This window comes from Staurois parvus, unplaced genomic scaffold (assembly GCF_062004578.1).
Source record: "Staurois parvus isolate SC_StPar_1 unplaced genomic scaffold, SC_StPar_1.0 ptg000246l, whole genome shotgun sequence".
NCBI lineage: Eukaryota > Metazoa > Chordata > Amphibia > Anura > Ranidae > Staurois > Staurois parvus.
The window spans coordinates 527769-542702 of record NW_028318042.1 but is presented as its reverse complement, the minus strand read 5'-3'; the positions used below and the strand labels follow the sequence as shown (position 1 = coordinate 542702).

Sequence of the window (14934 nt, the reverse complement as noted above, 5' to 3'; positions counted from 1 at the left end):
CAGAGAACTGCAAATATCCGTGGCTGCTGGTGACTTGTCATAGTGAATGGGGCCGGCACCTAGCCAAAACAGGAATCCAAAGATCCCTGCCTTTACAATTCACACCAACTTAAATCACCAGTGTGAATGTAGCCTCAGAGTTGCCACCTGTCTGGTTCAGTGGACGTAAAATCATGAATAATTAAAGAATTATAGAAAAAAAATTGTCCTGCGGTTTCTACATGTGTGTGAGAGTCCTACATGTCTCCCAGCAATCTATGCATATTTTATGGGTACTAGAATGCTTGTGTTTAACCACTTGCCCTCTGGAAGATTTACCCCCCCTAACGACCAGGCCATTTTTTGCTATTCGGCACTGCACTATTTCAACTGGTAATTGCGTGATCATGCAATTCTGTACCCGCACACAAATACAGCTTTCTTCCGGTGGTATTTGATCACCAATGGGTTTTTTATTTTTTGTGATACAAACGAAAAAAAGACAGAAAATTAAAAAAAAAAACAATATTTGTTACTTTCGGTTATAAAAAATATCCAGTTAGTCATGAATTTATGCCAAAATGTATTCTGCTGCATGTCTTTGGTACAAAAACAAAATCCAATACAAGTATATTAACTGGTTTGTGTGAAAGTTATAGCGTCTACAAAAAATGGTATATGTATTGGAATTTACGCAGCTTTTATTTTCTGACTGCCTATCACATTTCTTGAGGTGCTAAAATGCCAGGGCAGTACAATTCCCCCCCCCCCCAAATGACCCTTTTTTGCAAAGTAGACACCCCAAGGAATTTGCAGAGATGCATGTTGAGTCCATGGAACATTTTATTTTTTACCCCAAATTTTTGGAAAATGACTTTTTTTTTTTTACACAAAGTGGTCACTTAAATGATATATTGCTCACGCATGCCATGGGTATATGTGGAATTACACCCCAAAACACATTCTGCTACTTCTCCCGAGTGTGGGGATACCACACGTGAGAGACCTTTTGGCAGCCTATCCACATACAGGAGCCTGAAATCCAATGACCACATCCAGGCTTTCAAAGGGCATATTTCCTCCTATCACTTCCCCAATACCTATCACAGTTTCAGAAGCCCTAAAATGCCAGGATAGTACAAACAGCCCCCCAAATGATCCCTTTTTGGAAATAGACACCCCAAGGAATTTGAAAAGCGGCATGGTGAGAATTTTGTCATAGGGTTTTGAAAAAGAAGAAAAGAAAAAATACATTTTCCTTTTATTTCTTTGTTTTCCAAAAACTTGTGGCAAAAAATGAGATCTGCAAAATGCTCACCATGCTTCTTAGCAAATACCTTGGCATGTCTACTTTCCAAAAAGGTTATTTATTTTTGGGGGTCATTATATTTTGTCAAACAAAAAAATTCTAAAAAGTTTATTCTTTCCAAAAAATGAGAAAAATCACTGCGCAAACACTGTGACATAAAAAATTTCAACACCCACCGTTTTATTCTCCCTGAAATGCCTAACATTAGAAGCTTATGCCACACATCACCTACTTTTCTAGCCACTTGAAGACCGAGCCTTTTCTGACACTTTTTTGCTAGAAAATGACTTTGAACCCCCAAATATTATATATTTTTTTAAAGCAGAGGCCCTAGAGTGAGTGTTGACTTTTTTATCTCACACAGTATTTGCGTAGAAAATTTTTAAATGCAAATGTTTTGGATAGAATACACTTTTTAGAATTCAAATTTTTTTTTGTTTGACAAAATATAAAAGATGATGTTACGCCGTAAAAATTGCACACGCCCGTGCAACATTGACAAAGTCCGTACATTTTTAATATCCATAGGCGGCATTTTAAAAGCCTGTACAGGTCACCACTTTAAATTTACACAGGAGTTCTAGTACTGGAATTACAGCTCTCGATCTGACGTTTGCTGTGATACCTCACATGCATGGTGCAGTCTCTGTTTACATACCGCCATGGGACCGCCGCTTGGGTTTGCACTTGCAAGGATGGGAGTGGTTTCTTTTTTTTTTTAATTAATTATTTTTACACTGTCCATTTCATTTTTTTTTTTTTTTCCGATCACTTTTATTGTTATCACAGGGAATGTAAATATCCCTTGTGATAGCAATAGGCAATGACAGGTACTCTTTTCTGAGAAATCTGGGGTCTATTAGACTCTAGATCTCTCCTCTTTCCCCTTAAAGCATATGATCAAGCCAAGATAGTGTGATCAGATGCTGCCCCAATTTTAAAATTTGTTTATATCTGGCAAAATGGAAATTATGAAATCTCATAGCTTCTGTTCTCTTAGACCATAGAGATGATTGGAGGCATTCCAGTCTCCGATCAGCTCTATTATCAGCCAGCGGACCTGCTGGCTGCATTTTTGGGTTCCCCTGTGGGACGGGAGACTGCGTAGTAGTGCTTTTAAGACCGTTCAAAATATAGTGATTATATTATATTCAAATAAACTGTACAACTCAGTTGAACAACAAACTGAAATCTTTTAGGTGGAGGGAAGTAAAAATAAAAAACTAAAATAATATGGTTGCATAAGTGTGCACACCCTCAAACTAATACTTTGTTGAAGCCCCTTTTTGATGTGATTCCAGCACTCAGTCTTGTTGGGGAGGAGTCTATCAGCTCGGCACATCCTGACTTGGCAATATTTGCCCGCTCTTCCTTGCAAAAACACTCCAAATCTGTCAGATTGCGAGGGCATCTCCTGTGCACAGCCCTCTTCAGATCACCCCACAGATTTTCGATTGGATTCAGGTCTGGGCTCTGGTTGGGCCATGCCAAACCTTTCATCTTCTTCTGGTGAAGCCATTCCTTTGTTGATTTGGATGTATGCTTTGGGTGGTTGTCATGCTGCAGATGAAGTTCCTCCTCCTGTTCAGCTTTCTAGCAGAAGCCTGAAGGTTTTGTGCCGATATTAACTGGTATTTGGAGCTGTTCATAGTTCCCTCTACCTTGACTAAGGCTCCAGTTCCAGCTGAAGAAAAACAGCCCCAAAGCATGATGCTGCCACCACCATGCTTCACAGTGGGTATGGTGTTCTTTTGGTGATATGCGGTGTTGTTTTTACTCCAAACATATCTTTTGGAATGATGGCCAAAAAGTCCAACCTTGGTTTCATCAGACCATAACATATTTCCCACATGCTTTTGGGAGGCTTCAGATGTGTTTTTTGTACAATTTATCTGGACTTGGATGTTTTTCTTCTTAAGAAAATGCTTCCGTCTTGCCTCTACCCCATAGCCCAGACATATGAAGAATACGAGAGATTGTTGTCACATGTACCACACAGCCAGTACTTGCCAGATATTCCTGCAACTCCTTTCATGTTGCTGTAGGCCTCTTGGCAGCCCCCCAGACCAGTTTTCTTCTCATCTTTTCATCCATTTTGGAGGGCGTCCAGTTCTTGGTAATGTCACTGTTGCACCATGTTTTCTCCACTTGATGATGACCATCTTCACTGTGTTCCATGGTATATCTAATGCCTTGCAAATTCTTCTGTACCCTTCTCCTGACTGACACCTTTTAACAAAGAGATTCCTCTGATGCATCGAAAGCTCTCAGTCCATGGCTTTTGCTGTAGGATGCGACTAAGAAAATGTCAGGAAAGACCTACTAGAACAGCTGAACTTTATTTGAGGTTAACCAGAGGCACTTTAATCGATGACAGGTGTGTACTGACTCCTATTTAACATGATTGTGAATGTGATTGCTTAATTCTGAACGCAGCTACATCCCCAGTTATAAGAGGGTGTGCACACTTATGCAACCACTTTATTATAGTTTTTAATGGTTACGCCCCCCCCCTTCCCTTAAAGATTCAGTTTGTTTTTTAATTGAGTTGTACAGTTTATAGGTCACATTAAATGTGGAAAAAGTTCTGAAATGATTTATCTTTGTCTCATTTGTCTCATTTTTTTACATCACAGAAACCTGACATTTTAACAGGGGTGTGTAGACTTTTTATATCCACTGTAAGTACATACTGTAGAGGGATATGTTTTGTTCATATTTCATGTCTGAGGTTTACAGCCCCTTTAAGTATTCAAAGTGATCAGGAATTAGCTTTTCACATGATTGGTTAAATAAAATGAAAGTTCTCACAAATTTTTCAGTAAAGATTCTCAACTCCTTTAGTAAATTAGCTATAATCTCTCAGTTTAGATTCTGTTAGGCCCTCTCTGTGATTGGCATGTCATCTGCTGTGTGGGTGAAAGTCCCATAACAGTCTTTTTCCTGCTTTGCAGCTCTCACCATCATTATCACAGAATGGAGAACGAAATACCGCCGGGATATGAACACCAGAGACAATGAAGCCAAATCCCGGGCTGTAGACTCTCTGCTGAACTTTGAAACGGTGACTTTTTTTATTTTTTTATTCTGCATTGTAAATTGTACTGACTGATGGACCCGATGTGTGACATTTATATGATTTGTGTGTTTACTTTGGTTATGAATTTTCTTTTCAGCCAAGATTGATTCCCTGTTACAGTGGGGCAAAAAAGTATTTAGTCCCCACCAATTGTGCAAGTTCTCCCACTTACAAAGATGAGAGAGGCCTGTAATTGGCATCATAGGTAGACCTCAACTATGAGAGACAAAATGAGAAAACAAATCCAGACAATCACATTGGCTGATTTAGAAAGAATTTATTTGCAAATTATGGTGGAAAATAAGTATTTGGTCACCTACAAACAAGCAAGATTTCTGGCTCTCACAGACCTGTACCTTCTTCTTTAAGAGGCTCCTCTGTCCTGCACTCATTACCTGTATCAATGGCACCTGTTTGAACTTGTTATCAGTATAAAAGACACCTGTCCACAACCTCAAACAGTCACACTCCAAACTCCACTATGGTGAAGACCAAAGAGCTGTCGAAGGACACCAGAAACAAAATTGGAGACCTGCACCAGGCTGGGAAGACTGAATCTGCAATAGGCAAGCAGCTTGGTGTGAACAAATTAACTGTGGGAGCAATAATTAGAAAATGGAAGACATACAAGACCACTGATAATCTCCCTCGATCTGGGGCTCCACGCAAGATCTCACCCCATGGGGTCAAAATGATCACAAGAACGGTGAGCAAAAATCCCAGGACCACACGGGGGGGACCTGGTGAATGACCTGCAGAGAGCTGGGACCAACGTAACAAAGGCTACCATCAGTAACACACTACGCCGCCAGGGACTCAGATCCTGCAGTGCCAGACGTGTCCCCCTGCTTAAGCCAGTACATGTCCGGGCCCGTCTGAAGTTTGCTAGAGAGCATTTGGATGATCCAGAAGAGGATTGGGAGAATGTCATATGGTCAGATGAAACCAAAATAGAACTGTTTGGTAGAAACACAGCTCATCGTGTTTGGAGGAGAGAGAATGCTGAGTTGCATCCAAAGAACACCATACCTACTGTGAAGCATGGGGGTGGCAACATCATACTTTGGGGCTGTTTCTCCGCAAAGGGACCAGGACGACTGATCCATGTACAGGACAGAATGAATGGGGCCATGTATCGTGAGATTGTGAGTGCAAACCTCCTTCCATCAGCAAGGGCATTGAAGATGAAACGTGACTGAGTCTTCCAACATGACAATGATCCCAAACATACCGCCCGGGCAACAAAGGAGTGGCTTCATAAGAAGCATTTCAAGGTCCTGGAGTGGCCTAGCCAGTCTCCAGATCTCAACCCCATAGAAAACCTTTGGAGGGAGTTGAAAGTCCATGTTGCCCAGCAACAGCCCCAAAACATCACTGCTCTAGAGGAGATCTGCATGGAGGATGGGCCAACATACCAGCAACAGTGTGTGCCAACCTTATGAAGACTTCCAGGAAACGTCTGACCTCTGTCATTGCCAACAAAGGATATATAACAAAGTATTGAGATGAACTTTTCATATTGACCAAATACTTATTTTCCACCATAATTTGCAAATAAATTCTTTCCAAATCAGCCAATGTGATTGTCTGGATTTTTTTTCTCATTTTGTCTCTCATAGTTGAGGTCTACCTATGATGCCAATTACAGGCCTCTCTCATCTTTTTAAGTGGGAGAACTTGTACAATTGGTGGCTGACTAAATACTTTTTTGCCCCACTGTATATCCAGGGTGTGGTGCATAGCAATACATAATAAAGGCTCCATCTTTATTACTTCTTTTCATTTGGCTGATAACGGGTTATTCTGTGTAACCTTTCAGACAGTTGGGTGCGGTGCAATAATTCCACAACTCGTACAAAGTATAATAATAAAATAAATGTATTGGCTTGGGTTAAAGATCTAATGCAAATGATAACCTAGATAAATCCTGCATCCTTCCAGTCCAGAGGTCTGCAACTTCTAATCAGCCGTACCTGGAAAGCGGCGATCTTCTGGTTCCAGGAACTCATGATGGAGCCCTGGATGAACTCAACCAGTCTGTAGGGGTGATTTATTAAAACTGGAGCACTCAGAGGGGTTGATTTACTAAAGGCAAATAGACTGTGCACTTTGCAAAGTTCAGTCACTCTCTGCATGTGCAGTTGCTCCAGAGGTGACGCTTCACTTTGCAAAGAATACCCAATCGCAATGCAAGGAAAATAAAAACATAATTTTTGCTTGCACATGATTGGATGATGGAAGTCAGCAGAGTTTCTGCTCATTTACTAAACGCTGGAGCAACTGCACTTTGCAAAGTGCACAGTCTATTCTCCTTTAGTAAATCAACCCCAGAATCTGGTGCAGCTGTGCATGGTAGCCAATCAGCTTTTAACCTCAGCTTGTTCACTTAAAGCGGAGCTCCACCCAAAAGGGGAAGTTCAGCTTTAAGTAATGCTTCCCCGCTCCCCATTAAGGATTGGCACCTTTGGGGAGCGGGTACCCGAATTTGACAGGTACCCGCTCCCATTTCTGGTCCAATCGCCTAGGCCAGGGGTAGGCAACCTGCGGCTCTCTAGCTGTTGTGGAACTGCATTTCCCATGAGACATTGCAAAATTGACAGATACAGCTATGACTTGCAGAGGCATGATGGAACTTGTAGTCCTGCAACAGCTGGAGAGCCGCAGGTTGCCTACCCCTTGCCTAGGCGATCGGAGGGGGAAGGTGTCCTCCCCCCTCCCTCCCTGTAATGTTTGGGACACGTGAAAGGTCCCAGAAGACTACAGGACCATTCATGAAGCGCAGCGCTACTCGCGCATGTGCAGCGGGTACCCAGCTGTGAAGCCGCAAGCTGTCACAGCCGGGTGCCCACACTGAAGATGCCAGCCTCCTGGAATACAGGACGGCTGGTGAAACGGGCTGCGGGGGACACACCACAGGACCGAGGGACAGGTAAGTGGCTGTTTTTTAAAAGTCAGCAGCTACAGTTTTTGTAGCTGCTATTATTTTTTAATAGGTTGAGTGCAATTCCGCTTTAAGCTTTAACCACTTGCCCCCCAGAGGATTTACCCCCCTTCCTGACCAGGCTATTTTCTGAGATACGGCGCTGCATTATTTTAACTGACAGTTGCGCGGTCATGCAACACTGCACCCAAATGAAATTTATATCCTTTTTTTCCCCACAAATGGAATGTGAGGGGTGTACTCACTTCTGTGAGATACTGTATATATACACTATATTGCCAAAAGTATTGGTCGGCCGGCCTTTACACGCACATGAACTGTAATGTCCTCCCAGTCTTAGTCCGTAGGGTTCAATATTGAGTTGGCCCCGCCCTTTGCAGCTATAACAGCTTCAACTCTTCTGGGAAGGCTGTCCACAAGGTTTAGGAGGGTGTCTATGGGAAGGTTGGACCATTCTTCCAGAAGCACATTTGTGAGGTCAGGCACTGATGTCGGGGGAGGAGGCCTGGCTCGCAGTCTCTGCTCTAATTAATCCAAAAGGTGTTCTATGGGGTTGAGGTCAGGACTCTGTGCAGGACAGTCAAGTTCCTCCACCCCAAACTGGCTCCTCCATGTCTTTATGGACCTTGCTTTGTGCACTGGTGGGCAGTCATGTTGGAACAGGAAGGAGCCATCCCCAAACTCTTCCCACAAAGTTGGGAGCATGAAATTGTCCAAAATGTCTTGGTATGCTGACGCCTTAAGAGTTCCCTTCACTGGAACTAGGGGGCCAAGCCCAACCCCTGAAAAACAACCCCACACCATAATCCCCCTCCATCAAACTTTACACTTGGCACAATGCAGTCAGGCAAGTACCGTTCTCCTGGCAACCACCAAACCCAGACATGTCCTTCGGATTGCCAGACAGAGAAGCGTGATTGGTCACTCCAGAGAACACGTCTCTACTGCTCTAGAGTCCAGTGGCGGCGTGCTTTACACCACGGCATCTGATGCTTTGCATTGCACTTGGTGATGTAAAGCTTGGATGCAGCTACTCGGTCATGGAAACCCATTCCATGAAGCTCTCTACACACTGTTGTTGTGCTAATCTGAAGGACACACCAAGTTTGGAGGTCTTTAGCTATTGACTCTGCAGACAGTTGGTGACTTCTGCGCACTGTGCGCTTCAGCATGCACTGACCCCGCTCTGTCATGTGACGTGGCCTATCACTTGGTGGCTGAGTTGCTGTTGTTCCCAGTTGTTTCCACTTTGTTATAATCCCGCTAACAGTTGAGCGTGGAATATTTAGTAGCCAGGAAATGTCACAGATGGGCTTATTGCACAGGTGGCAACCTATCACGGGACCACGCTTGGAGTCACTGAGCTCCTGAGAGCGACCCATTCTTTCACACATGTTTGTAGAAGCAGTCTGCATGCCTAGAGGCTGATTGTATACACCTGTGACCATGGAGGTGATTGGAACACCACAATCCAATGATTTGGAGGGCAGGGCCAATACTTTTGGGAATTGTGTGTGTGTGACTCCAAGCGTGGTCCCGTGATAGGTTGCCACCTGTGCAATAAGTCCATCCGTGTCATTTCTTTGCTATTAAATATTCCACGCTCAACTGTTAAGGCGTCAGCATACCAAGACATTGTGTGTGTTATTATTTTGGATGGAGTAAGGGAGAGTTATAGCCACTGTCAATGTGTCTCGTTGGAGAGATTTCCCTTCACTTCCTGTCCCATAGGCAAAATATGAAGCAAGAGGAAATCCCTCCAAAGTGAGGGAGTCCCTGGAACTAGTGTCTCCATGAAAAGATTTGTCTTGGTGACAACCCAATATTTGAAATTTTCTTTTCCTTTCGATTTAAATGATAATGGTAAAGAGGGGGGATCTCCCTAACACTCTATCCAAAGCTTTACATATGTTTGCCTTTAGTTATAGTTTAAATTAAGGTCTGCAGAGTTTATTTACTCAATTGCATCTCCCATGGTACTCTCATCTCCACAATCTTCCCCTCCCAGAGAAGGTAAGACAAGAAGATCCTAATAGTGTAACAATCGGGCGGACTGACCATTTGGGAACTCGGGCACTGCCCGAGGGCCCGGGGTCAGTAGGGGGCCCCATGAGATGCCCCTGGTACCTTTTTCATAGGCTTTTTTGAGTTTGGGCAAGGACATAGGGGCCCCATGATCCCCTATTGCCCGGGGGCCCCATGAGTTGTCGGTCTGCCCCTGGTAACAATGTTTAAAAACCTTCAATAAAATGATATCAGAGACAGTGAATTCATATTGGTTAGTGCTTCAAACCACACTATCCTGTGCAGGCATGCAGGGACAGGTGAACGGGCCTAGCTTCACAGGAGTGAATTTACTAAAGACAAATAGACTGCACTTTGCAAGTGCAGTTGCTCCACAACTTAGTAACTGAGGCAAAGCTTCACTTTGTAAAGAATACCCAATCATGTGCAAGGAAAATTTAAAAAAAACAGCATTTTTGCTTGCACATAATTGGATGATGGAAGTCATCAGAGCTTACCCTCATTTACTAAACTTTGGAGCAAATTCCTTTGAAGAGTGCTACAGCACTTGCAAAGTGCACAGTCGATTTGCCTTTAGTACACCAACCCCACAGTCTCTGTGCACCTGTCTTTGCATACCTGTCAAACTCAGCTGTACAGGGGAGTCTCTACGTTTGATGTGTTCCCATTCACCTCTATAGGCTGGCTGCACACAGCTCCACGATATCAGAGAAAGGTAAGTAAATGGCTCTAAAGCCCTGGATGTGGTCCAGAATTCACAGCGTTTTCTGTGCGAATTCTGCACCGGATCAGAATCGCACCCCGTTCATGCGGAACCAATGCGGGGGTGTATGTTAACCAATTCCATACCGGGCAATTTCACACCTTCCTGCCCAGGCCATTTTTCAGGTTTCAGCGCTCTCACACTTTGAATGACAATTGCGCGGTCATACAACATTGTACCCAAACTAAAATTTTATCATTTTCTTCACACAACTAGAGCTTTCTTTTGGTGGTATTTAATCACCGCTGGGGTTTTTATTTTTTGCTAAATTAACAAAAAAAGACCAAAAATTTTGAAAAAAAAACACGTTCTTCTTTGTATCTGTTTATAAAAGTTTACAAATAAATGTTCTTCATAAATTTAGGCCGAGATGTATTCTGCTACATGTCTTTGGTGAACATAACCCAAATTAGGATGTATTATTTAGTTTGTAGGAAAGTTATAGAGTTCACAAACTATGGTATAGATCTGAATATTGATCAATCCTGAAGTACTGACAGCCTAATCTAATTTCTTGAGGTCCAAGAATGTCAGAACAGTACAGATCCCCCAAATGTCAGAACAGTACAGATCCCCCAAATGTCAGGACAGTACAGATCCCCCAAATGTCAGAACAGTACAGATATCCCCCAAATGTCAGGACAGTACAGATATCCCCCAAATGTCAGAACAGTACAGATATCCCCCAAATGTCAGATCAGTACAGATATCCCCCAAATGTCAGATCAGTACAGATATCCCCCAAATGTCAGGACAGTACAGATATCCCCCAAATGTCAGGACAGTACAGATATCCCCCAAATGTCAGGACAGTACAGATATCCCCCAAATGTCAGAACAGTACAGATATCCCCCAAATGTCAGGACAGTACAGATATCCCCCAAATGTCAGGACAGTACAGATATCTCCCAAATGTCAGGACAGTACAGATATCCCCCAAATGTCAGAACAGTACAGATATCCCCCAAATGTCAGATCAGTACAGATATCCCCCAAATGTCAGGACAGTACAGATATCCCCCAAATGTCAGGACAGTACAGATATCCCCCAAATGTCAGGACAGTACAGATATCCCCCAAATGTCAGGACAGTAGAGATATCTCCCAAATGACCCCTTTTTGCAGAGTAGACAGTCCGACGTACTTCATAAGAGGAATGGCGAGTTTTTTGAAGTTTTATTTTTTTTGTCATAATTTTTCGGAAAATGAAAAAATTAAAAAAATTATTTTCACTATTTTTTTTTTTTTTTTTACATACTGTCACCAGTGCAGTACAGCGTCATCATGTAACTGGTATGGCGGTGATCAGGGACACTGGTGACAGTATGAAAATATATATATATATATATATATATATATATATATATATATATATATTTTTTTTTTTAAGATTTTACTATGACCAAAGTAGTACAGTGTTACCATAGTAACATTGTACTACTTTGGGGAAGTGATCACTATTTTTTTTTTTTTTACACAATTTGCTTATAGCAAAGAATTACTTTACTATAAGCAAGCATTTACCTGAATGACATCGATTCATTTGGGGTTTTTTTTGTGCTTAGCTGTGATTTGGCCACAGCTAATCACATGACATGTGCATGTGACCTGCTGTGACCATTCACAGCTAGACACTAGTATACAATGGATGGCATGATTGAAGCCATCCATTGTATACAACTGTCATGTGACCTGCTGTGATTGGTCACAGCAGGTCACATGGTACCGGCAACAGGGGCCGTTACTCAGATCTGTCATCGGCCGTGTCCGAGGTACACGGCCGGTGACAGATCGCGCCGCTGCGCGGCTCTGCAACCGCACGAAGTGCACATGTGCGGGAGGACGCCAAATGGCGTACACCCCGGAAAGCTAATGCATTTTTGCGACCGCCAAACGGCTATAGGCCGGGTGGCAAATGGTTAAGTTAACTACATTCCAAAATTGGTCTGCAGTGTGTAGAATCGGATCGCATAGGTGTGAATACCCATGCGATCCATTTCTAGTGCGGACCCAAAAAAGGGTCCTGCATGTTTTTGGTGCGGGTGCGATTAGAGCTATACAAAATGTACGGCTCTAATCGCACAGCAGACAAATCGCATGTGATTTGCAGAGGAGTGCGGTTCCTGTGTGAATCACATACGATGTACCGCACCGCATATGTGTGAACCCGGGGTAACTCTCTACAGGGCTTAATGCTAATGTATTCCTGTCTGATGCATTTCAGGTGAAATATTATAATGCTGAAGACTATGAGGTGAACCGATTCAATGATGCCATACTGAAATACCAGGTAAGTGCACATACAGTATGCTCCGGATTATTTTGTATGCTGAAGTTGGGATTTCTAAGAGGCTGTGTCAAGATGCTGTTGTTCACTTAAAGTGGGTTTTGCTTTATCATTTAAGTCTGTTATTTCATCGTTTGAGACTATAGTTATAATTATATGTGCTATTTATTATGTGGGGTTTTCACGTTAACATTGATTTTACTACATGTGATTTTTTTGACTTTTTTTTTTTTTACTTCGGTTTCATCTTTATTCTTATTTGTATTTTCTCATATACAGTTGTGTTCAAAATAATAGCAGTGTGTTGGAAAAAGTGAATAAAGCTCAAAATCCTTCTAATAGCTTTTTTTTCCATCCACACAAATGCATTGGGAACACGACACATTCTATTCCAAATCACAACATGAAGAAAAATAGATCAAATTTGTGTTGTTCCTCTAAAAAAAATTGAAGAAAAGTGAATATTAGACGGTTCAAAAAAATCGCAGTGTTTGTATTCTTCTTTACAAACTCAAACATTCACTATATAAACTGAGAAATGTTTGAAGATTTTGCTTTCCTTTGAATGACTTCATGAATATTTGGTTGTAGTCGCACTGTTTCTGAGAACTGCTGTACATCTGTGTTGCATGGAGTCACCCAACTTCTGGCCCCTGTGATCAGGTATTCCAGCCCAGGATGATTGGACCACATTCCACAGTTCTTCTCGATTTCTTGGTTTTGCCTCAGAAACGGCATTTTTGATGTCACCCCACAAGTTTTCTATTGGATTAAGATCCGGGGATTGGGCTGGCCACTCCATAACGTCAATCTTGTTGGTCTGGAACCAAGATGTTGCATGTTTACTGGTGTGTTTGGGGTCGTTGTCTTGTTGGAACACCCATTTCAAGGGCATTTCCTCTTCAGCATAAGGCAGCATGACCTCTTCAAGTATTCTGATGTATTCAATCTGATCCATGATCCCTGGTATGCGATAAATAGGCCCAACACCGTAGTATGAGAAACATCCCCATATCATGATGCTTGCACCACCATGCTTCACTGTCTTCACAGTGTACTGTGGCTTGAATTCAGTGTTTGGGGGTCGTCTGACAAACTGTCTCCGCCCACTAAGAACAATCTTACTTTCATCAGTCCACAAAATGTTGCGCCATTTCTCTTTAGGCCAGCCAATGTGCTCTTTGGCAGATTGTAACCTCTTCAGCACATGTCTTTTCTCCAACAGTGGGACTTTGCGGGGACTTCTTGCAGATAGCTTGGCTTCACATAGGCGTCTTCTAATTGTAACAGTCCTCACAGGGAACGTCACACCTTCTTTCATCTTCCTGGAGCTGATTGTTGGCTGAGTCCGCGCCATTTTGGCTATTCTTCTATCCATTCGAATGGTAGTTTTTCGCTTTCTTCCACGTCTTTCAGGTTTTGGTTGCCATTGTAAAGCATTTGCGATCATTTTAGCTGAGCAGCCGATCATTTTCTGCACTTCTTTATATGTTTTCCCCTCTCCAATCAACTTTTTAATCAAGGTACGCTGTTCTTCTGAACAATGTCTGGAACGACCCATTTTCCTCAGAATTTCAGAGTGAAATGCACTGTAACCAGCATGTCCAACATTTGCTGCCTTCCTTCCTTAAATAAGGGCAATAATTGCCACCTGTTTATCAAAGAATGAATGACCTCACTAATAGAACTCCACACTGCTATTATTTTGAACATGCCCCTTTCAATGAGTGATTCAATGACACAGAATCAGCAGCATGCATGTCATGACTGTTGGGTCTGTTGGATTTCTATTACTCTACTACACCTGCTAGGAAATTATTTGCCATGTAGAAATATCATTTCCACCAAAAACAGTGATTGATCCGGTTAGCGATGTCTGACTGCTATTATTTTGAACACAACTGTGTATGTATGTGTATATATATATATATATATATATATATATATATATATATATACTGTATATACAGTCAGGTCCATAAATATTGGGACATCGACACAATTCTAACATTTTTGGCTCTATACACCACCATAATGGATTTGAAATGAAACGAACAAGATGTGCTTTAACTGCAGACTGTCAGCTTTAATTTTTTTTAAATTTAATTTAAATCAGGTAAACTGTGTAGGAATTACAACAGTTTGCATATGTGCCTCCCACTTGTTAAGGGACCAAAAGTAATGGGACAGAATAATAATCATAAATCAAACTTTCACTTTTTAATACGTGGTTGCAAATTCTTTGCAGTCAATACAGCCTGAAGTCTGGAATGCATAGACATCACCAGACGCTGGGTTTCATCCCTGGTGATGCTCTGCCAGGCCTCTACTGCAACTGTCTTCAGTTCCTGCTTGTTCTTGGGGCATTTTCCCTTCAGTTTTGTCTTCAGCAAGTGAAATGCTCAATCGGATTCAGGTCAGGTGATTGACTTGGCCATTGCATAACATTCCACTTCTTTCCCTTAAAAAACTCTTTGGTTGCTTTTGCAGTCTGCTTTGGGTCATTGTCCATCTGCACTGTGAAGCGTCCAATGAGTTGTGAAGCATTTG

General features: G+C 42.2%; 1 protein-coding gene across 1 annotated transcript in view; it reads left to right on the top strand.

The window, feature by feature from the left end:
* Window positions 1-14934, top strand: part of LOC149459813 (ATP-binding cassette sub-family B member 6-like) — a 69051-nt gene that overhangs the window by 30259 nt on the left and 23858 nt on the right. The window contains exons 8-9 of the mRNA XM_089680595.1: window positions 4243-4352; window positions 12322-12387. Coding sequence (XP_089536721.1) covers window positions 4243-4352; window positions 12322-12387 — 176 coding nt within the window. The remainder of the gene's footprint in view (window positions 1-4242; window positions 4353-12321; window positions 12388-14934) is intronic.